Genomic DNA, 25,321 nt, shown 5'->3' on the forward strand with positions numbered 1-25,321 from the left:
GGGTAGCGGGGCCAGTGCGCGCTCCACCTGCCGGGCTGCGGGGCGTGTCCGGGGCGTGGTCAGGGCGTGGCCTGGCGGCCCTGGGGCGCGGAGGCGCGAGTGCGGGTGGACACCCAGCTGCCACTGCAGTCGTCGCGCTTGCGGGGTGGTGGCCGGCTGGGCGGCGGGTGGGCGGCGGCCAGGCGAGAGACCGGGAGACCTCTGAAAGAGGGGAGAGATTTTGGAGACCTTTGACGGGCCTGGGTAGCGTGGGAACTGCTCTGCGCTACTGGGCCACGCGCGCGCGCGCGCGCGGCTTCCTCCCAATGGCTGGAAGCTGGGGCCGCGGTCTCCGGGGGACCTCTGGGCTTTGCTACCTTCTTGGCTCCCTGCTGGCCGGACTGCTATGCCCGGGGGCTGTTGCCTTCAATCTGGACGTGATGGGCGCCCTGCGCAAGGAGGGGGAGCCGGGCAGTCTCTTTGGCTTCTCCGTGGCCCTGCACAGGCAGTTGCACCCTCGACCCCAGAGCTGGTGAGTCACCGCAACCCCCTCAAGTCCCCAGGCCCGAGCCACCGATTGCCTTCTGCAACCCCTGCCCACCTCATCTCTCTGTCATCCGAGCCCACCCAGATACCGCTGCCCACAGACCCCACACCCAAGCTGGAGGCTGACCGCTTCTGCTTGGTTTTGTATCCCAGCCTCCGCATCTCGGGGTGGGTGAGGGAGCCAAGTTCTGGTCTTGGCAGGCAATGACCTTCTGTCTTTCTCTCCAAGTGGCATCCTCGCTCCCATGCCAGGGCGTCTGGCTCCCTCCCCTCTTGCTTCCCTGGGCTGAATTCTCCAAGGAAAGGAGACTGGTCTTTCTGTCACCGCTTAAGGGGGAGGAGAGGGAAAGAGTGGAGAGGATGAGCGCCATGGAAGGGAGGGAGGGAGGGCAGGTTCCCGAAATGACTTCCCGCCAAAACCTTGCCATTGATGGAAGGTGGACGGCGGGCACTGGGGTGCTGAAAGATCAAGCCATTTGTATAGCGCGAGGCCAAGACAACAAGCAGGTCGGGAGGGGACTTGGATCCTGTACTAGGTTGTCTGATGAAAGAGAGTGGCAGGAAACACAACTTCCCGAAGTATCATCATCATCATCATCACCATCATCATCACCATCATCACCATCACCATCATGGTCATCCTGGACCATAGTAACAGCAGCAGCAGCAGCAGCACCAGCAGCAGCAGCAGCAGCAGCAGCAGCAGCAGCAGCAGCAGCAGCAGCAGCAGCAGCACCAGCACCAGCAGCAGCAGCAGCAGCAGCTAGACGGACGTCAGGGAGAGAGATCCAGGAGGGATGCTGGCCACGCTGTTCCCTCAGGAAATGTCCAGCTTCAGGAATTTGAGCTGTGGGAAAGGCAGGGAAGAGCAAGGGGTAAAGGACCGGTCTAATCCTTTTCTCATCACTTCTGAGCCCATGGGAGTTGGACACACTTGTGTGTCTGCCATGCCTTTTGTACTCCTGCTTCTAGCTACAAGTTAAAAGAGAGAGGAGAAAGAGAAGAAAGATTCCCCACCCGCCAAGCCAGGGGGCTCCCCCCCCTGTACAGCCAGTGCCTAAGCCACATTAAGTGTCCATTATTGGGATCAATGCTGCCCACTGGGACTGTCTTCTCCCCTCTTACTACTGGCCTGGGGGCAGAGGGCGGGGAGGAGGGAGAACTCAAGCTCTTCCTTCTTCCCATTACCTCCATCATCAGGGCACAGGTTCAGTGCTCCCCAGAACCCTGGGGGAGATGGGAAACAGCTTATTTCACCTCTTCCTTAGTCTTCCACCTCTCCCCACCCCTCCGTCCTCATCTCAGCCCTCTTCCTGCCTCCCCCATTCTCCCAGAGTTCCAGGACCGGAGGCCTTTTTAGGACATGCTGAACTCTCGGAGCTATTTCCAGGCAGATTCTAGGTTATTTTTAATAGCTTGGTCTCTTGTCATTTCCCCCTCTTCTCTGAAAGTAGCCCCTGAGCCTGTCTTCAGAGCCAAGCTGGGAGCATGGCCAGAGGGCCTGACTGCGGGCCGCTGCGGCAGTTCCAGCAGGGGGTGCGCTGCTGCCCGGTGGCGGGAGAGCGGGGTCCTGGGCCATCTCTGTTGGCGGCAAGACCTTCCCACGGCTTTGAAGCTCCCAGTCTGGCCGCCGGAGGAGGCTCTGAGGCCTTCTGACTTTACTGAGAGTCAGCAGTCGCTCTACCACGCAGAGCTGTCGTGGGGATGGAAAGAGTTCCTGACCCATGTAGAAAGGAGGCTCTGGGGTCCCAATGACTTGTGATTGCTGCTGGCCCACAGGGTCGACAGTTTGAATCCACGGAAGAAAGGGGTGGCGAACTGCTTCCGTCAAGATGGCAGCTTCCTGGTCAGACGGCTGTAAAATACTTGGCACAGCGCCAGGCCGTTAGTGAGTGCTATGCAGCAGCGTACCGTTGCTGGTGCTGCCATTCCTGTTCTGTGAGCCCCAGAGCAGCGATGCTGACAGCGATGCTGTCACCTGACAGCGATGCTGGATCTGAAGGCTTGGCTAGAGCACCCCTGGGGTGAAGCCAGTCTTCCAGGCCACCTTGGTTGAGAGGTTAAAGGGGGCTGGATGAGGGCAGGAGCCATGGAATGTGGAGAACGGAGAGGAGCGGCAGGAGTGGGCTCCTAAGGGTCCCTCCGTCCCATCAGCCACAGTCTTCCTTTTCTCTCTGTAGTAGCCACAGTTGTGGCTACTGAGCCGTCCAGAGACCTGGGGTGGCTAGGCTCGTGGGATGACAGCGGGCAGGAGTGTGTGCCTGAAGCAGAGGTGGAGAGACTGGTGAGGCTGTGTGTGGGAGCTTTTGTTCCAGGAGGCCTGGGCTGGGCTGGTCAGTTCCCCGCCAAGAATGGGGCTGGGCAGATCTACACATCTGGCGTCTTTTTCCCTCCATGTGGACCTTCCCATGTGTGTTTTCCATATTCCACCTCCAAGAGAGGGGTGAACTTTGAGCAGCTCTGGGTGCTCAGCTGAGTGTAGGGGTCTCTGCGAGTCCACAGAAGGTGGGGTTCAGCAAACACGTCCTGAGGCCTCTGAGGGACAAGCAGGAAGATGAAGGACGACAGTCCTAGCCCCCCAACAGATGGAGGCTTGTCTCTGTGTTTGGTGGCTGGTCTGAAGGATGGCATTTGTTTGCCCAGGGTCCTGTCTCCCGGCTTCCTTTTCTGCCCAGGGAACCAGGTGATATGGGTCTCCATTGCTCCCCCCTACCTCCTGGCAGGTCATGGTGTTCAGGAGATGAGCTGTCATGGGGGGCAGTGGAGCAGGTGTATTGGAGCTGGGCAGATGGAGATTTGAGTTCCCACATTTCTGCACAATTAATTTCTGAGTAACTACCCTGATCTGTAAGACAATCCTGATCTCACAGGATTCCTTTAAAAAAAATATTTTATTGGGGGGGGGCTCGTACAGCTCTTACCACACTCCAACAGGATTAATTAAAAAAACTTATTTTATTGGGGGCTTTTACAACTCCTCTTACAAACCATACATCAATTGTATCTGACATATTTGTACATGTATTTCATAGTTCTTTTCTAGACATTTACTTTCCATTGAGCCCTTGGGATCAGCTCCTCCGTTTTTCCTCCCTCCTCCCTGCCTCCCCGCCAGGAGTCATTCTTGTGAAGTTAGTGCACTACTGTATCAACCCAGTCCGGGGCACATATGGGGATACTCTGTAGGTCCTTACGTTTCTGGCGCCTGGCCTAGGGCCTGACCCATTGTAGGAGCTGGATGAATCTGACTTCCCTGTTTCTCCAGTGTCTGAAACAGGGCTCCGTATAGTTCCCCCCCCCCCACCAATTCCTGCTAAGTCATTTCTGACTCATGGTGGCTTCCTGAGTGTCAGAATAGAACTGTACTTCACAAAGATTTTAAAATCTGTTGTTGTTTTTGGAAGTAGACCACCAGGCCTTTCTTCTGAGGCTTCTCTGGATGGAAGAATGGCGAACTTCCACCCTTCTGTGGACCAACCTAGCGCATTCACCAGTCGTGACACTGGGCGTCTGCTGGGTCTCGACCCATAGTGAGATGATACTCAATGGAGGCCCCTTCCTTACTGTTCTCCACCCCTTCTCTCTCTTGACACTGGCTCTGATGTGCAATGACAGCTGCTAAGACACAGGAGGAGTTCTGGGAAGGGAGGATTGCTCACTGCCCTCCCTCTGCCCCTCCAGGACTGGCACAGTGCCCCACAGTTGCCTGTCTGTAATATGCCCACCACGTCTTTGAGCCTCTCCACAGGAAGGAGAGGGGGTAGAGTGTGAGCCAGCGCCATCGCGAGTTACCCTGAGCCCACTGTGGAATCTCTCTTGCCAGTAGCCAGCTGCGTGTCCGTCCATCACCCCCTTCTCACTCCTGGCCTGGGGATTCAGCCCCAGGGGGCCCAGGCAGCCTCCATTCCCAGCACAGTCCTCCCCCGGGGAAGAAGCCTTGGCTGTGATCATGGAAAATTGTCCTGCCAAGAAAGTTGTAGCTGGGAAAAAGTCTGAGCGGGGAGGGGGAGGTCAGGGAGACAATTGGGCAGGGGTGGGCAGTGGGAGGAAGGGAGACGTCGGGTTTGGGGAGGAGAAGGAAGAGGAGTGTGCAAGGGGATTCAGGATGGGTGTGTGTGTAGAATGGAGCCAGGATGGGAAACTTGTCCCTACTTTCGTACCAGCCATGATAGAGCTGGGCGGCATAGCTGCCCAGGAGCGGGGTCTTTGTTATGTCCCTGATGGAGGCAGCAGGTCCATAGCTAACCTCTGCTGAGAGCTCAGAAGCTGGTCCTTGGGCACCTCGTGGGGCCAGTCTGGACCCCGTTACTTTTGCTCTCAGCATTCTTGGCATTTCTGGCAGGGTTTCAGTTGGACCAGGGTGCGGGAGGAGGGCAGGACTTTGGGCCCGGGCCAAGGAGGGGGTAGGGAGGGCCTGGACATGAACAGGTGCTGTGAACAGGCGATTCTTTCAAACTAGCAGTACTGGCCAGGCTGTTTAGGTCTGTGTGTGGGTGTGTGTCTGCTGTGAGTATTGCTCCTGATACAGGGAGAACTGGGTGCATATAGACCAGAGTGTTTTCATGACCAACTGTATGAACTTGCTCTTGTCCCAGGCTTGGGAAAACAACCTTTGCCCTTCTCCTTGTTCCTGAATTCCCTGCTTGGTACTGAGACCAGGGAAGTTTCGGGGCCGGTGGGAGCCTTCTGCCCTCTAATTTTGCCCCTACCCTATTGTGCAGGCTGCTGGCGGGGGCTCCTCAGGCCCTGGCTCTGCCTGGGCAAAAGGCTAATCGCACTGGAGGCCTCTTCGCCTGCCCCCTGAGCCTGGAGGAGACGGACTGTTACAGAGTGGACATCGACCGGGGAGGTGAAGGCCATGCGGGGCAGGGGATGTCCGGAAGCATCCGAGGAGGGAGGGAGAGGACTTGGCCTCCTCTTCCCTCCCCTAATCCCTAATGTCCTGTCTCCAGTGGATGCGCAAAAGGAGAGCAAGGAGAACCAGTGGCTGGGGGTCAGTGTGCGGAGCCAGGGGCCTGGGGGCAAGATTGTGGTGAGTACGCTTCTCGCCAGGGCGTTTCGGGGAGGTCAGGTGCCTGGGCGTGGGTGTGCCTGGGTATATGGTGTGTGCCTCTGCCCAGGCACACTGGCAGAACACAGGTGGGGCACGTGGTCAATCCTTGGCCCTTAGGATGACATAAACCTGTCTCAGACATGGTCTGTCCTTGCCAAGCAATCAACCGATAAAAACCCTTCCCCTCCTATTGAGAACTGTGTAAGCGGTGGGCCCTGCGCTCATGACTGAGAGATGCTGAACTCCTAATAAAGGCAGGGAAGCACCTGGTCCCCGCCTCAAAGAGCTGGCGTCAGCCCAGGTTCCAGCGTTCGTGTCCTCTTTCCTTCCTTGTCTGTTTTCCGCCTGTATCTCTCGCGAACATGCACGAACACACAACGAATAATACAAGTCACTCTGCGGCGGGCTATGGGTAACGTTAGTGGGCCGCCAGCCTCTCTAAAAGCCCCAAAGACAAGAGGCGAGAAAAGGCACCTATAGGTGGGCCGACCCCTGGTGGCACCATAGCGGGCAGCGAATCCCAAGGGCTGTGGTTCAAACCCACCAGTCGCTCTGTGGGCTGAAGATGCAGCTCTCAGCTCCTTTCTGCCAGTGGGGTCCTTGCAGTTTTGGTTTTGATTTCTTGCTTGGAGAGTGGACGGGGAGGGAATTCACCACAGGGGAGGTGTCTGTAGAGGAAGCTGTACATGCAGTGACCTGGCTCCGTTGTGCCTGCGGGTGCCCGGGCAGAGTGTAAAACAAGGACTTCTCTCAGAGAGGATCGAGGAAGTGGGTACGATGGGGTTCTGGGTTATGCGGGTACTTGGCCAACATTTGGATGCAGTGGCTGTGCCCTGAAATGCTGGCAGAGGGGTGTGTGGGGTGCATGTGTGCCTGCAGGCACCTGGGTGCCAGCCTCTGGCCGACGTCTCTATGAGGGCAGCGCGGTCCCGGGCCCACACGAGGGGACTGCCCTTACTCGTTTTCTCCCGCAGACCTGTGCACATCGGTACGAGGCTCGCCTGCGAGTGGGCCAGGCCCTGGAGACGCGCGATGTGATTGGTCGCTGCTTTCTGCTCAGCCAGGACCTGGCCATCCGGGATGATCTGGATGGGGGAGAGTGGAAGTTCTGTGAGGGGCGCCCCCAGGGCCACGAACATTTTGGGTTCTGCCAGCAGGGCACGGCTGCCGCCTTCTCCCCCGACAGCCACTACCTCCTCTTTGGGGCCCCGGGAACTTATAATTGGAAGGGTGAGTCACGCCCAGGGAGGGGATGAGGGGACCCAAGCCCTTGATTTGGTCCAGAGACAGGACTGAAGTTGCACATGGCCACGCATGACCACATGTCCTCCGCCATCAGAGCCCCCACCCCATGCCATCAGACTGGCACGCCTCCTTCCCACCCTCCCCACGCTAGCACCCACGTGAATGGGAGTGCCTCCTGTCCTTCGCATGGCCCCAAGGTCCTCCACACGCTGGCATGAGCCCCCGCCTGCACTGTTGGGCTGCCCACCCAGCTGCCCGCATGCTCCAGCACACAGCCCACCCTCATCACTCCCATTCCCATCTCTGCACACGCTGCGGGCTGAGCTGACCCTCGGTGAGTGTGATGCCAAGTCTGGGCCCCCCAGGAGGCTTGGGCTGGGCAGGGCGTGGGAGGTGGAGCTGGAGGGGTGAGGAGGGGCTTCCCGCAAGCATGCCTGTCCAACTCAGTGTGTGTCTGGAAGGGCGCCCCTTGCTCCTGCCCTGGGCACTAACAGGACTCTTCTTACAGGCACCGCCAGGGTGGAGCTCTGTGCGCAGGGCTCAGCGGACCTGGCCCACCTGGACGATGGGCCCTACGAGGCGGGGGGCGAGAAGGATCAGGACCCCCACCTCATCCCGGTCCCTGCCAACAGCTACTTTGGTAGGGACCCCTCCCTGGCCCGGAGTCATGCTAACCCTCTGCTCCTCTCTCTTGTTCTCCTTCTCCATGCTCCCACCCTTCCGTCCCTGTTTGTCTGTCTGTCTCTTTTTCTCGGTCTCTGGTCTCTTTCGTTCCCATTTCTCCACCTCTTCCCCTTTCACCTTCTGCTCTGACTCTTATCTCTCCACTCTGTGGCTCCTCTTCCGGATGTCCCTTCCCTGGTGTCTCCTGCCCCCGCCCCCCACAGGGTTGCTCTTTGTGACCAACATTGATAACTCAGACCCTGACCAGCTGGTGTATAAAACTTTGGACCCTGCTGACCGCCTTCCAGGACCAGTCGGAGACTTGGCCCTGAATAGCTATTTAGGTTTGTAAGCTTCCACCCATGTCCTCCTGGGCCCTCGGGGCCTGGCCTTGGCCTCCCCTAGGGGATGTGTTCTCCGTTCACCCCTGACGCACACGGAGGGGAGAGCTGGGACCTCTGGTCAGGTCTAAGGAGAGGACCCCTGAGGGAGCTGGCCTCAGGGACTGGTGAACTGGAGGAAGGTCCAGGTGGAGGGAGAGGTTTAGGCTGCACTGTACTGGGGAAGAGGAGGGGGAGACCTCCAGGGGGACTTCCTCAGAGGGATGGATGGTGGGCACGTGCTAGAGAGAAGCCTAGCCTTGTGGGAAGGTTCGTATCATCTCACTGCTTCATCTGCATCCCTTCGGCAGAGAGGAGAAAACAAGGCCTGGGAGAAGTTGGCGTGAATCAAACGCTTCCCTCTCTACCATAGGTCCCCCTCCCACTACGTGGAGGCGTCCTCTCCCTGCCTGGACAGTGTGGGTGGGCAAAGCAGATGCATTAGCCAGGACTGGGGTTCTTAAAGGTGTGGAAATAAGAGAGGACCTACCTCTGCTCTAGTTCTCTGGGGTGGGCCTGGTGGGGCCGTTCCCTCAGCTCCTGCCACTGTGCTTGACCTTCCGCCCAGCCCTCTGGTCTTCTCAGCCCTCCTTTCTCCTCCAGTCTCCGGAAGGGACTTGTTGCCCGTCTTACGGCTCACTCCAATCTCTGGATCAGGCGGGTGCAGGAGGGCTGCCAGGTCTCGGGAGGGATGGGAAGATTGGTCCAGCTATGGCCATGATAGCTTTGGGGGACACCTCCTCCATCTCTTGGCTCCTGACCAGCCGGTGGACTGGGGTCAGGATTGTTGGGACACACCCCGGTGGTGGAGTCAGCAGGGAAGTTCTCACCAAGAAGCCATCCCCCCCACCCCCCCAGGTTTCTCCATTGACTCCGGGAAGGGGCTGGTGCGTGCGGAGGAGCTGAGCTTTGTGGCGGGGGCGCCCCGAGCCAATCACAAGGGTGCTGTGGTCATTCTGCGCAAGGACAGTGCCAGCCGCTTGGTCCCTGAAGTCGTACTGTTTGGGGAGCGCCTGACCTCAGGTTTTGGCTACTCGCTGGCCGTGGCTGATTTCAACAACGATGGGTGAGAGTGGGCATAGGGCGGGGGAGCCTGGGGACGCTGGCACGAGGGCCCTGGCCTGGCCACGGAGACCCCTTGCTGATCCTTTCTCTTTCTCCAAGCTCTCCAGACCTGGTAGTAGGGGCCCCCTACTTCTTTGAGCGCCAAGAAGAGCTGGGTGGTGCTGTGTATGTCTACATGAACCAGGGGGGTCACTGGACTGATGTCACCCCTCTCCGCCTCTTTGGCTCCCCGGACTCCATGTTTGGGATCAGTGTGGCTGTCCTCGGGGACCTCAACCAGGATGGCTTCCCAGGTGTGACTGGCATCTGAAGATGCTCACTGGAGAGAAGTGGCAGGAAGGCATAGTGTGTGTGTGTGTGTGTGTGTGTGAGAGAGAGAGAAAGAGAGAGAGAGAGAGAGAGAGAGAGAGAGAGAGAGAGAGAGAGAGAGAGAGAGAGAGAGAGACAGACGTCAGGGCCTTCTGAAGCCTCAGGGGGAGAAGGCCGCTGGGCTGGCATCTGACCGTTACCCGTGAAAGTAACTTGACTTTTCTGAGCTAGTCCTGGCCCGAGAGAGTGGCCGTGGGGATTCAAGATGGTGAGTGTGTAAGGCTCAGCGTCAGATTGCACAAAAACGCTGTGTGTGCGCGCGTGTGTGGTGCGCTTGGCTGCTATTCTCAAGGCGCACAGTGTGAATCTGCCAGCAGCACTGTGTGGAAGACCCGGCAGTCTACTTCTGTGGGTCTTGAAGCCCGGAACGACACCGCTCTGTAACACACGGGGTCGCTGTGAGTTGGAATGGCTCCAGGACAACAGGCTTTTTTTTTTTTTTAAATGTAAAATGCTTGAGGCTCAGCTGTGTCTGTGTGTGCCTCCTAGTGAACCAGAAAACAGGTAGGACGGAGGAAGGGCTGGGGGCCTGGCTCCTGTCACCTGCAGCCTTTCAGAATGTTCCCCCCCATCCCCCTGCAGATCTTGCTGTCGGCGCTCCCTTCGACGGGGCCGGGAAAGTCTTTATCTACCATGGGAGCAGCCTGGGAGTGTCCCTCAAACCTTCGCAGGTGAGGGGAGTGTCCCTGGCTTGAGGGGGCCCAGGGAGGTGGGAGAAGGGGGCATGGGCAGCAGAGGGCAGGGGAGGCAGAGGACAGAGGTGGGGGAGGAGGGGGTGGGTTAGGAGAGGTTAACAGTCTGATCTCCCAGGTGCTGGAGGGCGAGGCCGTGGGCATCAGGAGCTTTGGCTACTCCCTGTCTGGCGGCCTGGATGTGGACGGGAACCACTACCCTGACCTGCTGGTGGGCTCCCTGGCCGACACTGCTGTCCTCTTTAGGTGACCCCCTTCCCCTCCTCTCCCTTTTCCCACCCAGAGGTGGCTGGACCCCCTCTCTGTCAAACCTGATGCTGAAGACTCCCCCCACCCTCTTTCACCCCTGCCTCTCATTCTAATGCTTCCCATGGCCCTCACCCATCCCCCAGGGCCCGGCCTGTTCTCCATGTCTCCCACGAGGTCTTCATTGGTCCTCGCACCATCGATCTAGAGCAACCCAACTGTCCTGGGGGCCACTCAGTCTGGTGAGGCGGGGTCTGAGGTGAGGGCAGGGGAAGCCTCCGGGGCCCAGTTCCCTCTTCTTCTCCCCCTTTCTCTCCAGTTTGGATTGGGGGCTGGGGCAGCAGTGAGAAGGTGGAGGCTTGGGGTCTTGGTCTCTAAGGCTTATCTGGCTCAGGAGTCACCCGTTGCCCCACAGCGTGGACCTCCAGGTGTGTTTCAGCTACATTGCAACCCCCAGCAGCTACAGCCCTGTTGTGGGTGAGTGAGGCACCCTCTCGCCGTGCTGGGTGTCCAGGCTGGGTTACTTGGAAGCTGGGGAAGGAGACACCCTGGGGTGGTGGTGGTGGTGGACAGGGTCGAGGGGAGCTCTTCCCTAGCTCACTGGCTCCCCTCTTCTCCCCACACACCACAGCTCTGGACTACATGATAGATGGAGACACGGACCGGAGACTCCGGGGCCAGGTCCCCCGGGTGACCTTCCTGAGTCGGAGTGTGGATGACTCCAAACACCAGGCCTCGGGCACTGTATGGCTGAAGCACCAACATGATCGAGTCTGTGGCGACACCATCTTCCAGCTACAGGTGGACACGTACCCCTTGGTCTCCGAGGGCCATTGTCAGGTCACGGTCCAGGCTCCTCAGCTCCTCTTAGCTGCTGCTTCTGCAACACACTCACACTTCATCCTGACCTCCTCACCTGCTGCTGCCTCCGTGCCTCTCCTGTGGATGTTGGTGTTCTCTGTAGATGGAGAGGGCCGTTTCCATGGCAAACTCTGGTCCTCATCCTTCTCCATCCAGGGCCTCCTCCTTTCTCGCTCAGCGTGTCTCCCTCCTCCGCGTTCAGTTTTCCACCTATCTCCTGCATCTCGCTGTTTCTTTCCAAGAATCTAGATCGGTCCGAGAACCATCTAGGGTGTTGGGCAGGGCTGGGGCCTGGGGCTTGTTTCAGTTTCTCCATCCATGTCCCCCTCCCCAGGAGAACATCAAAGACAAACTTCGCCCCATTGTGGTGACCATATCGTACAGCCTCCAGCTCCCTCGGCTCCGAAGACAGGCTCCGGGCAGGGAGCTGCCTCCTTTGGCCCCCATCCTCAATGCCCACCAGCCCAGTACCCAGCGGGCAGAGGTGAGCATGCGTTCTTGTTTGACCCAGGCGAAGAAGCAGAGCGGTCCTTATTGCAGACGCCCCTTTCTAGAGGTCAAAACGCCTGCGTGTTTTATCCCATCGGGCCTCCTATTTGTAAATGCTGTCAGAAATAGACCCCGAGAGTCCTCCTAGTCAGAGGGGACAGCGTCCTGCATTCGGCCACTTCTTGGAGACGCTGCCGTCTTCAACAGTGGCCTGCCAGGTCCTGACATCCTCTCCATCCCAGTCACCCAGAAGGGGGAAGGAGGGTGAAGTGCCTGGCGTGGTCCTCATGCACCCGCTGGAAGTGGTGCCCTTGACTTCTAAGTCCAGCCCGAATCCGCTCCCACAAAGCCCTTCCCATTGTCATCTCCAGAGCGCAGCCACAGGGCCGCGCCCAGGCCAGCTGTTGTAGGCTGCCAAGTTGATACCAACTCCTGGCGGCCCCAGCAGACAGAGCAGAACTGCCGCCCGGGGTCTGGTGTCATCTTTACAAGGAGGATATCCAGCTCGCCCCCCACCCCACCTCGCTGGCCCCCCCTTCCTGCACAGAGCAGCTGTGGATTTATCGCCGACCTTTCAGCTAGCCGTCTGCCGCTTGACCGTTCTGTCGTTTAGCCAGGCCAGGGAGGGACACCCGTGTAGTTTGGCTGTGAGTTCACCATGTTCTTGATGAGGCTCAGAGGGGTTGAGTGATCAGCCCGATACCGCCCAGTAGGAATGGGCATCTCGGAGAGTTGACCAGAGGTCATTTAAAACCGGGTTGACCCTGCTGTGTATCTTCCTGGGCATGTCTGTCTCCTCAACTGTCTCCCCAGATCCACTTTCTGAAGCAAGGCTGCGGTGAAGACAAGATCTGCCAGAGCAACCTGCAGCTCATCCACGCCCACTTCTGTGCCCGGGTCAGCGACACAGAGTTCCAGCCTCTGCCCATGTGAGGGGGCAGCGGGAGCAGGTTGGGTGGGAGGGCATGGGCTCAAGGGATGGAATGGAAGGAAGCCCCCGCCAGGAGGCCTAGACAATAACTCAGACGGTGGCGGGATGCGGGTCAAGGAAGCAGCCACAGGGCAGGGGTCCCCCCTGGTAAGGAAGGACTGCGCTTCACGATGTGTGTGACAGCGTGTACTCCACACACATCACGCTGCTGGGTCTTCACAGGCCTGTGAGGTAGGGAATATCCCTAGTCCCACTTTACAGATGAAGGACTGAGCCCTAGCCAGTCCTTGTTACGGACCCAAGGTAAGCAAGTGAGGACAGTGGGGGGCCTCCGAGTCTCAGGCTGGCTCTCCTGTGTGGTGATCCGGGTGTGTGTGTGGGTGGGATGGCCATCGATTAGAGGCAGGGCAGTGTGCCCTGGGGGAAGGAGGCTGGGAGTGCGATAGGCTGAGGAGGGGGTTCGAATGAGTGGGATCTGGCCCCCAGGGATGCAGATGGGAAGACGGCCCTGTTTGCGCTGAGTGGGCAGCCATTCATCGGCCTGGAGCTGACAGTCACCAACCTGCCCTCGGACCCAGCCCAGCCGCAGGCTGATGGGGACGATGCCCACGAGGCCCAGCTCCTGGTCACTCTCCCTGCCTCTCTGCACTATTCAGGAGTCCGGGCCCTGGACCCTGCTGTGAGGACCCACCTGGGGGGCAGGGTGGGGTCGGGTAGGGTCCTGGAGAGGGGAGTTTCAGCCCTTCAGACTGGGCTCGCTTCTGCCTTGCTCCAGGAGAAGCCGCTCTGCCTGTCCAATGAGAATGCCTCCCACGTGGAGTGTGAGCTGGGCAACCCCATGAAGCGAGGCGCCCAGGTTGGCATGGCTCCCCTTAGCCTCTCCCATGACTCTGTTAACCCTGAACTCCTTCCTTAAGTGCCCAGCCCTCCCCTGATGCCACTCCACCCCACCTCTGGCCTAGATCACCTTCTACCTCATCCTCAGCACCTCAGGGATCACCATTGAGACCACAGAGCTGGAAGTGGAGCTGCTGTTGGCCACGTGAGCCTGGACAGGGGGGCAGAGTTGGGTGAGGAGGGGGCAGTTGGGTTGGTATCGACCTGGAGGGGTGGTGCCTGTATGCGCTGCCCATGCCTACCCCTACCCTTGCACTAGGATCAGTGAACAGGTGCTTCATCCAGTCTCTGCTCGGGCCCGGGTCTTCATTGAGCTGCCGCTGTCCATTGCTGGGTGAGTGCTGCCCTGTGGGCCCTGCCACTGGAGGGGAGGAGGGGCATCACCACTTCTAAGTCCTGCCCCAGACTCGGCCCTTCCATCCAGCTCGGCCCCTCTCTCCCAGGGTGGCCATCCCCCAGCAGCTCTTCTTCTCCGGTGTGGTGAGGGGAGAGAGTGCCATGAGGTCTGAGCGGGATGTGGGCAGTAAGGTCGAGTATAAAGTCACGGTAAGTGTCCTGGCGTGTGACCCGTCCCTGAGACGCAGGGAAGAGGCTGTGACGTGACTCCCATAGCCGTTTGGCAGTCCAGCACATTTGTAGTCTCCCTTCTCCACCTGGCCCTTGACTGTGGGGAAGGCTAGGGCCTCCTGTGACCATTTCCTGGTCACCCCTGTTGGACTATCTCAGCCTGCCGCTCTGGAGAGATCATGGTAGCTCAGGAAATCCCATGGTGGGCCTCAGCTAGAGATGGGAGCATGCGGTGAGGGTTGATGTCTCTTTGACGGTTGAAGACCCTCTGCTTGGCTGGAGTCTTCCTTCACGTCTCTGAAGGACACCTCCAGCTGGATTCCTGGATTTGTCGAGGGAGAGCATGGTGCCTGGCGGGGTCCAGGATCCTGAGTCTTTGTTGAAGCTTCCCCTCAGCTCTTGTTCCCCACCTCTGCAGATTGAGGGCCCCTTTGGGAACTGAAATCTGTCCTTTCCTCTCCCCTCTTCCCCCTACCTCCCGCACCCACAGTTCTCTAACCAAGGCCAATCACTCAACACCCTGGGGTCTGCCTTCCTCAACATCATGTGGCCCCACGAGATAGCCAATGGAAAGTGGCTGCTGTACCCAATGCGAGTGGAGCTGGAAGGGCCTGGGCAGAAGGGGCTCTGTTCCCCAAGGCCCAACATCCTCCACCTGGTGAGGCTTAGGCAAGGTGGGCTTCTGGACAGGAGGGTGGAGGGAGTTAGACATTGGGATGGATGTCTTTGTCTTGGGGGTGGAGGGCACGGGAGGAGATGTGCCCTATGGTTGCTGTGCTCTGAGGGACACTCACTGCTGTCCCTCCCGAATCTAGGATGTGGACAACAGGGACAGGAGGCGGCGGGAGCTGGAGCAGCCAGAACAGCAGGAGCCGCAGGAACAGCCTGAGCCGAGCACATCCTGGTGGCCAGTGGCCACTGCTGAGAAGAAGAAGAATATCACCCTGGTGAGTGCAGAGAAACCAGGGTGCTGGCAGAAGCGAGCGGGTGTGTGGTGATGTGAGGGGGCTGCTGCGGGGTGCATGGAGCCTCAGCGGGGTGGGTTCAGGAGGGCAGGGTTGGCTTATCAAGAGGTATGAGGGTCACCCACCGAGGGTATGCTGATGAGAGAATTCTCATCACAGCTCATGGGCGGGAGGCAGCCGTGAAACAGCTGCTAGTGCTCCCAATCCCCCCCCCCCTCACCCCCCTGACCAAGCCCTTCAGAGCAGGGAGTTGGGCCTTAAATTAGTTAGTTAGCCAAACAATCAAGTCTTCATACATTGATGCCAAATAAGAATTTTATGTTTTATAAGGATAGGATAGTTTTTTTTAAAATCTTTCTACTAGGGGCTCACATAACTCATCACAATCCATACGTACATCAACTGTGTGAAGCACATCTGTACACTCATTGCCCTCATCATCCTCAAAACATTTGGTTTCCACCTAAGCCCCTGACGTCAGCTCCTCATTTTTCCCCTCCTCCCTGCTCCCTCCTCCCTCCTGAACCCTTGATAATTTATTAATTATTATTTTGTCCTTTCTTGCCCTGTCCGATGTCTCCCTTCACCCATTTTTCTGTTGTCCTTATCCCACGGAGTAAGTTATATGTAGATCTCTGTAATCGATTCCCCCTTTCCAACCCACCCTTCCTCTACCCTCCCTGTATCGCCACTCACACTACTGGTCCGTGTTTCCGGTTCCTGGCCTCCCTGTGTTTCTGGTTCTTGTCTGTACCAGCGTGCAGGGATAGGATAGTTTTAATGACCTTGGAGATCTGTTGCTATTTTGACCTCGGTTAGCAGGTTAGCATCCAAAGGTCAATGTGTGTTAGGAAACCCGCTGCCTTTCCACAATTGAAACCACGTTAAGGCCTTTATTAAGTTAATAGTTAAAACATGTTATACCATAGAGGGTTCATTGGGTCTACTTCTCCCTGGCTTCCGTTTGCTTTGCATCATTCGGCCTTTGACTCAGCACGCTCTCTGTGCTTCTTCCCTGCTGGGATGGCGCTGCCCATGGGCATGTGGTGGGGACACACATTAGAGGGGTATTGTGTGTGTGTGTGTGTGTGTGTGAGTGAACCTCAGGTGGGATCAGTCTGTTGCAGGGTCTCAGGGGAATGGAAGCAGCTGAGCCAGCTCTGCTGCCATCTATCGTGGAGGAAGCACCATTGCACCTGACTCCCTCAGGGCCCTCAGCTTCCTTACTTTCTTTAATTAATTAATTATTAATTTTTGTTTGTTTGTTTTTAAATCATTTCATTGGGGGCTTGTACAATGCGTATCAAGCACATTTGTACATTTGTTGCCATCATCATTCTCAAAACATTTGTTTTCTACTTGAGCCCTTGGTATCAACTCCTCATTTTCCCCTCCCTCCCTGCTCCCCTCTCCCTCATGAACCCTAGATAGTTTATAAATTGTTATTATTTTGTCATATCTTACACTGTCCAACGTCGCCCTTTACCACTTTTCTGTTGTCCACCCCCCAGGGAGGAGATTATATGTAGATCCTTGTAATCAGTTCCCTCCAGCGCAAGTCCATGGTTCAGATGCTAGTTGGAGGCCCCTCCAGACCCACTACAGACCCTCCCTGTGTGTTAGTCTGGGTATACTAGAGAAACAAATTCATAGACGCTCATATATGTATAAAAAAGAGCTTTATATGCAAGAGCAATTGAATATTGAGTAAACATCCCAACCCAGTCCAGATCAAGTCCATAAGTCTGGTGTTAGCCCATATGTCTAATACCAGTCTATAAATTCCTCTTCAAACTCACGAAACACATGCAATGATGCTGAATGCAGGAAGAACATAGGCCAGTGGGTGCAAAGTCTTGTGGATCCAGTGGCGGCAGAAGCATCTCAGTGCTGGCAGTTCCACGTGGCTCCTCTAGTTTCCAGAGCACTGGGTCTATCAGCATAGTACCATGTGTCTCAACAGTAGAGCATCTCTCAGGGAGTGAGGAGAGAGAGTGTCTCCCGCCTCCAAGGAGGAAATACAGGAGTTCCCAGAATTCTCAGGAGAAGGCCATGCCCACACAGAGGCCTCATTGGCTATGACCCAATTGACAGACTAGACTCCACCCCTTCACTCTTAATTCTCTCAAGTCCCCAAATGACACCAGATTATATAACTACCACACCCTGCCAGTTTGATGAGGTAGGAAGCTGGGAGATCTCAGGTTGGTAGGTACAGAATTACGTAGATCCAAAGTCAGCAGGCATGTGGCAGGGCACCAATATCTCCTAGGGTTGGCAGGCCACATGGACCACCGGCCCCAGAAGTCAGATGCAGGATCCAAGCAAACAGGAAGGAGTAGGGCAAGAGAGAGGCCAGTTCTCCATAGCATCTCTCATAAATAGGCCACCCTTCTGCACGGGATTGGCATCAGGCTGTGTCCTGATTGAGAGGTTGGACAATATCCATACCTTCCCACAGGTGTACCAAGTTGGCGCACAACCTAACCATCACGGTCATGTTCATAGGTACCAGAAGTTAGGCCTTCAGCATACCTCTTGGAGGGGTCCAATTCAGTCCACAACACTAAGGGGCCTCTTGACCATGGTGAGCTCCTGTAATTGTTCCCTATCACATGGATAATCCTGCCTTTCCCATATGACCGACTTTCTCTGAAAGGGGAATTTTTCTAGCGAGAAGTTTGCAATGGATTTCCCCCTCCTAAAATAAAGGCAGGAGGTCTTGTTTTTAGACAAGTTGACTTCTGAATTGTTGGAAGAGGGACAATAATAAGTGTCTCACAGAATTGGAACAGCCTCCAAGCATAATTCTGCATGTGGCTAACGGCAAAGTGTGAGAAACAGCACTTGTAGGCGCATGGGCGAATGTCATTAGGCAGCCACTGGGCTGAGTGGCTATTGGTCTGAGTGCCTTGTCCCCAGCAGCTCCTCCTCCTCCAGGAAGCGTAGACCTCGTGCAGGGGTGTGGCTTTGAGGAATATGTGCCTGCCTTCACACTTCTCCTCCTCATGTCCAGCTTTGCTAACGGTGTGACCTCAGGCAGGTTACCTGTCTCTGGATTTCCTCACTTGAAATATGAGCGTGATAATAGTGCGCAGACCCTGGATGGCGGATACTGCAATGCGCTCAGCTGCTAACCAAAAGGTTGCAGGGTCGAGTTCACAGAGGTGCCTTGGAAGAAAGGCCTGGTCATCTGCTTCTGAAAAATCAGCCACTGAAAACCTTGTGGAGCACGGTTCCTCTCTGATACACATGGGGTTGCCAGAATCAATGTGATGGCAACTGTTCATAATACGTTCCGTGCAACACTGTTGTGAGGCCCCAGGATGATAAATACTTGGCAGATAGTAGGTGTTCAATAAATGAGACCATCATTAGATACCACACAGGCCTCCATTAGGGAAGCTACGTGATCTGCTGCTGTCAAGGAAGGAGAGCCCCCCTCTCCCCCAATCTCTTTCAAAGCCAAATAGCCCAGATTTGGGGCAGGCTCCAATTTTGGACTATTTCGGAAGATCAAAGGGTTAATTTGGGAAGTCTGAAGCAGGTAAGGTGGAGGGAAGTTTGAGGCCAGGCAAGGAAAGTGGAAGAAATATGATCACGGAACAAAGGGGGCTCCAGGTGAGGGCGTTCACAGAAGGATGGTCTGGGGAGCATGTCTCTGGGCAGGTTCAGTGTGTGGGATCAAGTGACTCAGAGCCCTGCCTGTCTTGGTCTTCAGGACTGTGCCCAGGGCACGGCTAACTGTGTGCTCTTCAGCTGCCCGCTCTACAGTTTTGACCGCTCGGCCGTACTGCACGTCTGGGGCCGCCTCTGGAACAGCACCTTCCTGGAGGTGAGGACTTTGCTGGGGGCCGAGGTTGGGCTTCCTTTTCCATGAGCCCCTCGGGGACTCACCACTTCCCTGCTGTCTAAATGCAGCACATCCTTAACCCAGGTGGGGGGCAGACGCGCCCTTTGTAGTAGACACCATTCCACCGACAATTTCAGCAGCTGGGTGGAAGGGAAGGAGGGGGGATGGGGACACTTAGGAGGAGAGTCTTCTTCCTTGGTCACTTAGGAATACTCAGCTGTGAAATCCCTGGAAGTGATTGTCAGAGCCAACATCACGGTCAAGTCCTCCATCAAGAACTTGCTCCTCAGAGATGCGTCCACAGTGGTGAGCTGCAGGCCTCCCTTGGGAAGTGGGCGAGCACTTCTCTCTCTGGCTTCCTCCTCTCTTGCTCCACTCACCCCTTGCTCCCTAGATTCCAGTGATGGTCTATTTGGACCCAGTGGCTGCGGTGGCAGAAGGAGTGCCCTGGTGGGTCATCCTCCTGGCTGTGCTGGCTGGGCTCTTGGTGCTGGCCCTGCTGGTGCTGCTGATGTGGAAGGTGAGGCCTGGGGTGGGTGGGTCCGTGGGGGCTGGACTTTCCTGTCAGGCAGGTGGCTTTGTGTAATAAGATTTTCTTACCTTCCCACTCACTCATTTAGTCAACAATTAAGTATTGAGTACATATCCTGAATATATCGGGACCTCTAATTGGTTGTAGGAGTTTCAAAGATAAATCAGTGCAGATCTTGCCCTCAGGGATTTGACAACCTCATAAGGGAGGTGAAAGGAGCGCTGGGGGCACAGTGATTATGCATTGGGTCATAACTTCAAGGCCAAGTTTGAAACCACTCCACGGGACCCAGACAGGACTTTCGACTCCCTTAAGGAATCACAGTCTTGGAAGCTCACAAGGGCAGTTCCGTCTTGTCCCTCCTGTAGGGTCGCTATGAGTTGGCATTGACTCGGTGGTGGTGAGTTTGGTTTTGGGAGGTGAGGTGGGCTTATAGTCAGAGGTGTTAATGGTTGAGTAAGAGTAGTGGGAATTCAAAGGATGGAAGGATCAAGGGGAGTTTCTCTGGAGTTGGGTCTTGGAGGAAGATCTCCCTGCCATCAAGTCAATGCTGACTCACAGTGACCCCTGTGGGTTGCTGAGATTGTCACTGTTTACAGGTGTAGAAAACCCAGTCTTTCTCGCAAGTTGGTGCTGGTGGTTTTGAACTGCTGACCATTTGGATCGCAGCCCAAGACGTAACCATTACACCACCAGGGCTCCATTGGAAGAAGATAGGATAGTAGAATTTGGATGTGTGTAAATGAGGTTGATGAGGTTTGAGCTTTCCAGAAAAACCATGGTAGGAAACGTCTCGAGGTAGGGAAGTGTGGTCTGATTTAACGAGACTGAGACAGGTGGCATGGAAAAGAGCTGAGGTCGATGAGACCAACAAACGTGAAGTACCCCCAGAGAACTCCTCTTCAGAGAGCTGAACTTGGAACCCCCATAGACAGGGCTCTGTGTGGGACATGCTCATAAACAGCACTGCGCAGAGGATCACACTTACATGTGGCCCAACATGAACGCTCACACATGCATGGGTCAGTGCTACATCACCAACCCTACATCACTGCCAGGGCACCGAGCCCTATATCATCATGGCTCACACCCAGAGCCACACATCTTATCCAGGGCTGCATGTGGAGCTACGGAGCCCATATAGAGACTTCTCCTGCATCAACCCATATTCCTGGGACCACGCACAGGGCAAGGACCCCCTCAGGAGTTATCAGGACCAGGCCTCTGGGGTAGTGCCCCAGTTGTTGAGAACCTCACTAGTTTAGGGAAGATGGATACATTCATGAAACGGCTCCCAGAATCTCTTCTCCTTGCCCCCATGGATGGTGGACCCAGGCAAGGGCCTATCTTTCCTCAGCCTTCCCATTCTCTGCCTCTTTTGCCCCCCCCTTCCCCTCAAATGTCCCAGTGTGGTTTCTTCCACCGGAGCAGCCAGAGCTCTTCCTTTCCCACCAACTATCACCGGGCCCATCTGGCTGTGCAGCCCTCGGTCATGGAAGTCAGGGGCCCAGGGACTGTTGGGTAATGTGTGTGTTTGCGTATGTCTCTGTGTGCAAATATGTGGTGTGGGCGGGTAGATGTATGTGTGTGTGTGTGTGTAAGTAGAGCTCCCAGCATTTGGGGGGTCATGAATGTGCAAAGCAAAGAAATGATATTGCATGAAGCTGGTGTGAGCCCCAGGAATGGGAGTGGGCGGGACCTAATTGTAGGGGCTGCAGGTTGTAAGGGTGAGTATCCACAGCCTTGGGCATGCACAGAGGGTTGGGTGGGCCCATGGAGTGTGAGCATGTGGGAGTGGAGTGAGGGCCCATGTATGCCTTTCCCATGGGCATGAGTGTGCAGAGACGGCTGTGCAAGGAGACGGTGTGTAGCAGTCTGAGCATGTCAAGCCTTAGCAAGGCCGAGTGTGAGCATGCTAGGGGCAGTTTCTGCCTTGCATATAAGGACCAGCATGTTCCTGACTTAGAGCATGCACAGACTGCCGTTCTCATGGATGAGTGGGTCCTGCCCTTGGGAGGATACCGCCTAGTGCGTGTATATGTGCGTGTGTGCATGTGTCTTTGTGTGTGCTTGTGAGAGAAAGGCTTTGGAGGAAATGTTCCAGAGGACAGAGGCTCTAGGACGCAATGTTCTTCGGATCTCATATGTGTTCTGAGGGAGGCTATTGGGTCTCTGAATGCCTGGGTGGGTGGAAACTTTCAACTCCCCCTTTCAGGTACCAAGGGAGATGTCCTTGGTTCTGTACCCTTCCTGCCCACTGTCTTGGAAGGTGAATGATAGCAGGCACTTAGCACGGATGGCGGGGGCTGCCTTCTGGCTTGTGCCCGTTCTGCTGCAGGACGTCCTTTCTGAGACAGGGATGATGGTGCGGGCAAGGAGCTGTGTTGTGCTGTGTATCTGCTCCGGGTGGCTTTTCATGATCTGGCCTTGTATCCTTACAGATGGGATTCTTCAAGCGGGCACGATACCCCGAAGCCACAGTGCCCCAGTACCATGCTGTGAAGATCCCACGGGAAGATCGGCAGCAGTTCAAGGAAGAGAAGACAGGCACCATCCTTAGGAATAACTGGGGCAGCCCTCGGCGGGAGGATCCTGATGCACACCCCATCCTGGCTGCAGATGGGCACTCTGCGCAGGGCCCTAATGGGCATCCTGTGCCAGCTACGGCCTAAATTCCTCTGTCCCATCCATCCTGGTCCGTGGGTCCCCTCCACCCCTTCCCTAGTGTTGGCTCCTTGGATGAAGAGGGGAGAGTGGGTTGCTGGTGTCGCATCAGGAATTGGCAGAATCTGCTTCCTTAGGTCTGTGGACCTCTCCCCATCCCCACTAGGATTCTGTCCCTCCCCCACCCCTGGAATGCTATGCTATGAGACAAGGTAAATCAGGGAGGGGCCATGGAGGAGAGTGAGAAGGGCAGGTGTGTCCTGACTCAACAGTGGGGAGGTGAGACCCTAACTCCTCTCTCTCCTATTCACCTAGTATAATAGAACCCCACAAGCCTGTTGCCCCCAAAGTGCCTTAGCTCAGAGGGTTGGGGAGGAGGATGCGTCGCTGACTCAGGGGCTCCTCCCACCTTGACATGAGTTCCCAATCTCTTGACATGAGTTCGCTGCATCAGTCCAGTGGGTTTTTCCTATTTATTAAAAACATTTGGGGACAAAGGCTTTGACTTCTTTCTGAGTCCCACTCCTTTGTCCTGGGTGTCCAGCAGAGGCCTGGTTCTCTTTGACACCCCCTTGACTCGGACGGAGACAGGCACTCGTGAGGAGGAGGGGTCAGGGGGCCAGTTCCTAGAGACACATGGATGTGACGGTTGAAGGAGGGGAGGGGATGTTCCATGAAAGAAGGGAGATGGAAGGCAGCAGACCCAGGAGGCAGGTGTGCAAATGTTGGTAGACCCAGTCCAGAAATGGGCAGTTAAGGATCGGACAGGGTCTCTGTCTCTGTCTCCCTCTCCGTCCCTCTCTCTCCAGACAGCGTAGGAATAGAGATTTTTCACTGTAGGAGGACGTGAGTTGGAGATTCCCACTGACAGGGGTGGGAGAGAGAGGAATTAGGGGGCAGTGAGGGGAATGTCTTTTGTCTGCCATGATCTGCTCATTAAGACTTGGCCAGTGGGTGGGATTGTTCGGATGGGGGCTGGGGCTTGGGGCTTGGGGAAGGGTTACTTCACAGCCATTCCCATGATGTGGGGCCCTACAGGTGCCCATTTGAAGGGAGGGGGTTGTCGCGTCATCTGCAGCTTCGAGAACTGGCAGCTTTCCAGGTCCTTCCAGGTCTCTCGGGTGAGGTGGCAGCCGTCCGCAATGTGCTTCCAGGTGGGCTCCACCACCTGCTGCCACATGAAGGCCCAGCTTCCACGCGGTTCAGCCACGTGCTCCCAGAAAAAGAAGATTCCTCCCTGCGAGAGAGGAGCCCGTTTGTGGGGCCGATCGGCTCCGTGCCCCTCCCTTCCTCCAACCTCACCCCCCCCCCCAACCAAGAGAACTATCTAGCTGCTGCCCTTGCTGGCTTCTGTCCTCCCACTCAAACTTTCACTGGACTCTCTGTATCCCCCCCCCCCCCCCCCCGCCCCGTCGTCCCGCACCCCCCACCCTAGTCGACACTGGCCGTAGTTCCTGTTCACCAGCAGATGGCAGTGGGGTGAGGTGTCTACTGTGCTAAGGCACGGATTTCTCCTTCCCGCATGCGCTTGGCAGGGTACAAGCTGTTTCCCAAGTGGCTGTTAACCTCAAGATCGACAGCTCAAGCCCACGAATTGGCTCCAAGGGCGAAGAGCCGGACAAACTGCTTCCGTAAAGACCACAGCGGAGAAAACCCCAAGGGAGCAGTTCGATTCTGCAACACACTTGGGTGCCAGGGGCTAGCACGTGACAATGGGCTTGGGTTTGAGCTCGGTGCCTTGAAGTGCGCGTAGGGGGTGCGCAGAGCGAAGGGGTTTGCTGTTAGCCGAGGGGTTGGCGGTTTGAATGTACTCCGAGGCACTTCCAATGAGATGCCTGATGAGCTGAGAAGTCTGCCCACGAGGTAGAATCGACCTCGTGCCCCGGCATGCCCTGAAAAGAGGCATGGCCGATACCGTCCTTGACTGCCCCAGGCCCAAACCCTGCCCGTCAGCTCACCGGCCGCAGCACTCTCTGGACCTCCTGCAGGACCTTCTTCGGACTCTGCACAGAACAAAGCACCAGGGTGCAGACCACCACATCCATGGAACCATCGGCCAGCTGCCTCATGTCCTCCCCGCGAGCCTCCACAAACCTCTCATTCTTCAGGCGCTTGTTCTCAGCCATGCTCTTCAGCAGGAACTTCTCAAAGTGGGGGTTAGGGTCGAGGCAGGTGATCCGGCAGCCGGTGGGTAGAACTGGAAGTTGGCCCCGGTGCCACAGCCCAGCTCCAGCAGGGACACTTCCCCAGAGGCCTCTGCAAGGGCCTTGATCTGGCCAAAGAGTTCCTGCTTCTTCTTCTCCATTTTTTGGTTGCACTTGGCAGTCAGCAGGGCCATCAGGTAGGGGAAGTAGGTTTTGCACAGGGGCTGCCAGAAGCCCAGCAAGACCAACAGGTGCAAAGGGAGGGTCAGGAGCAGTACCAGCAGCTGCAGGAGTCGAACCAGGGCATCCATGGCAGATCAGCTCCGAATGGGGCTTCCGGGCACACTGGCCCTTTCTTTCTGGCCAGCCTTTGCAGAATTCCCACACTTCCTTTTCCTGTGTGATAGGACTTTGTCCTCTGACTCCTGCTTGGTGATTTCTGCCGCACCGGGTGAAGTGGGTGTCTGGGATTCTTCCAGAGAGCAGAGGTCCTACAGGCTCTCCAACCGGTTTTATGTGGGTGACAGGACACGTGATGCCTGTGTGTCCCGAGTTCTGGGGCATCTGACAGAGTAGAAAAGATATATATATATATATATATATATATATATATATATATATATATATATATATATATATATATATATATATATATATATATATATATATATAGAGAGAGAGAGAGAGAGAGAGAGAGAGAGAGAGAGAAAGAGAGCGAGCGCAGAAAGGGAGGTAGGAAGGAGAAGAGGAAAGGGCTATATCTTAGATCACAGCCAAATTTGGGCTCGTTCTGTCCCAAGAGTCTTCCTACTCAGGTTATGCAAACTAACAACTGGTTGCCCCAGTGCTCTGAAAGCGGCTTCATGCCTTTGCCCCAGATGAGAGCCAAACAGAGCATTCAGGATAAGGCCTGATTGGTCAGAAGAAGGGGGGAGGTTGCTTCCCCAAAGAAAGGTATTTCTCAATGGACTGGGGTTTATGATACCATCCAAGGCTTCATGTCCCAGAGAGAGGAGAAAAGAAAAGGGCAGGAGAAAAGTCAGGAGGTGTGGGTTCTAGTCTTTCTTCTGCCATTAACTTGTGTTCCTTTATGTGAGTCTTTTGGACTTTCTGGCCTCAATTTCTCATCTGTAAAATGGGGAGATGAGGCGAGATGGGAGGGAGTTAGCATTGTGTCTAA

General features: G+C 56.1%; 2 protein-coding genes across 4 annotated transcripts; one reads left to right on the forward strand and one right to left on the reverse strand.

The window, feature by feature from the left end:
• On the forward strand, positions 1-22,925 carry ITGA7 (integrin subunit alpha 7). 3 transcript variants are annotated; one of them, XM_075551535.1, is made up of 26 exons: positions 1-511; positions 5,247-5,374; positions 5,478-5,557; positions 6,553-6,808; positions 7,332-7,463; positions 7,711-7,830; positions 8,725-8,932; positions 9,031-9,224; positions 9,883-9,971; positions 10,111-10,238; positions 10,385-10,480; positions 10,654-10,715; positions 10,870-11,039; positions 11,434-11,583; positions 12,402-12,517; positions 13,006-13,198; positions 13,295-13,375; positions 13,482-13,561; positions 13,676-13,750; positions 13,860-13,962; positions 14,474-14,641; positions 14,799-14,930; positions 18,670-18,783; positions 19,009-19,107; positions 19,196-19,321; positions 21,775-22,925. In XM_075551535.1, exons 1-26 carry the CDS (start codon positions 306-308, stop codon positions 22,003-22,005), a joined length of 3,537 nt encoding a protein of 1,178 aa, XP_075407650.1. In that variant the 5' UTR covers positions 1-305; the 3' UTR covers positions 22,006-22,925. The 3 variants fall into 3 exon arrangements, with proteins under 3 accessions (XP_075407650.1, XP_075407648.1, XP_075407649.1); XM_075551533.1 differs by lacking the exon at positions 7,711-7,830 and having other exon boundaries at positions 21,775-22,924; XM_075551534.1 differs by lacking the exon at positions 7,332-7,463 and having other exon boundaries at positions 236-511.
• Positions 22,926-22,997: 72 nt separating this feature from the next.
• Positions 22,998-24,452, reverse strand: TMT1B (thiol methyltransferase 1B). Its single transcript, XM_075552824.1, is given in 3 exon segments — positions 22,998-23,234; positions 23,956-24,182; positions 24,185-24,452. Coding segments are annotated over 3 exon segments (732 nt in total).
• Positions 24,453-25,321: the final 869 nt, after the last annotated feature.

Source organism: Tenrec ecaudatus, chromosome 6 (genome assembly GCF_050624435.1).
Source record: "Tenrec ecaudatus isolate mTenEca1 chromosome 6, mTenEca1.hap1, whole genome shotgun sequence".
NCBI classification, from domain to species: Eukaryota; Metazoa; Chordata; class Mammalia; order Afrosoricida; family Tenrecidae; genus Tenrec; species Tenrec ecaudatus.

Bases quoted from the DNA above. Each gene is read 5' to 3' on its own strand.
- ITGA7 (XM_075551535.1), top strand. From the start codon at position 306: ATGGCTGGAAGCTGGGGCCGCGGTCTCCGGGGGACCTCTGGGCTTTGC. The intron at 11,584-12,401 runs GTGAGCATGCGT...CTGTCTCCCCAG, and splicing joins CCAGTACCCAGCGGGCAGAG to ATCCACTTTCTGAAGCAAGG. The intron at 14,642-14,798 runs GTGAGGCTTAGG...TCCCGAATCTAG, and splicing joins GGCCCAACATCCTCCACCTG to GATGTGGACAACAGGGACAG.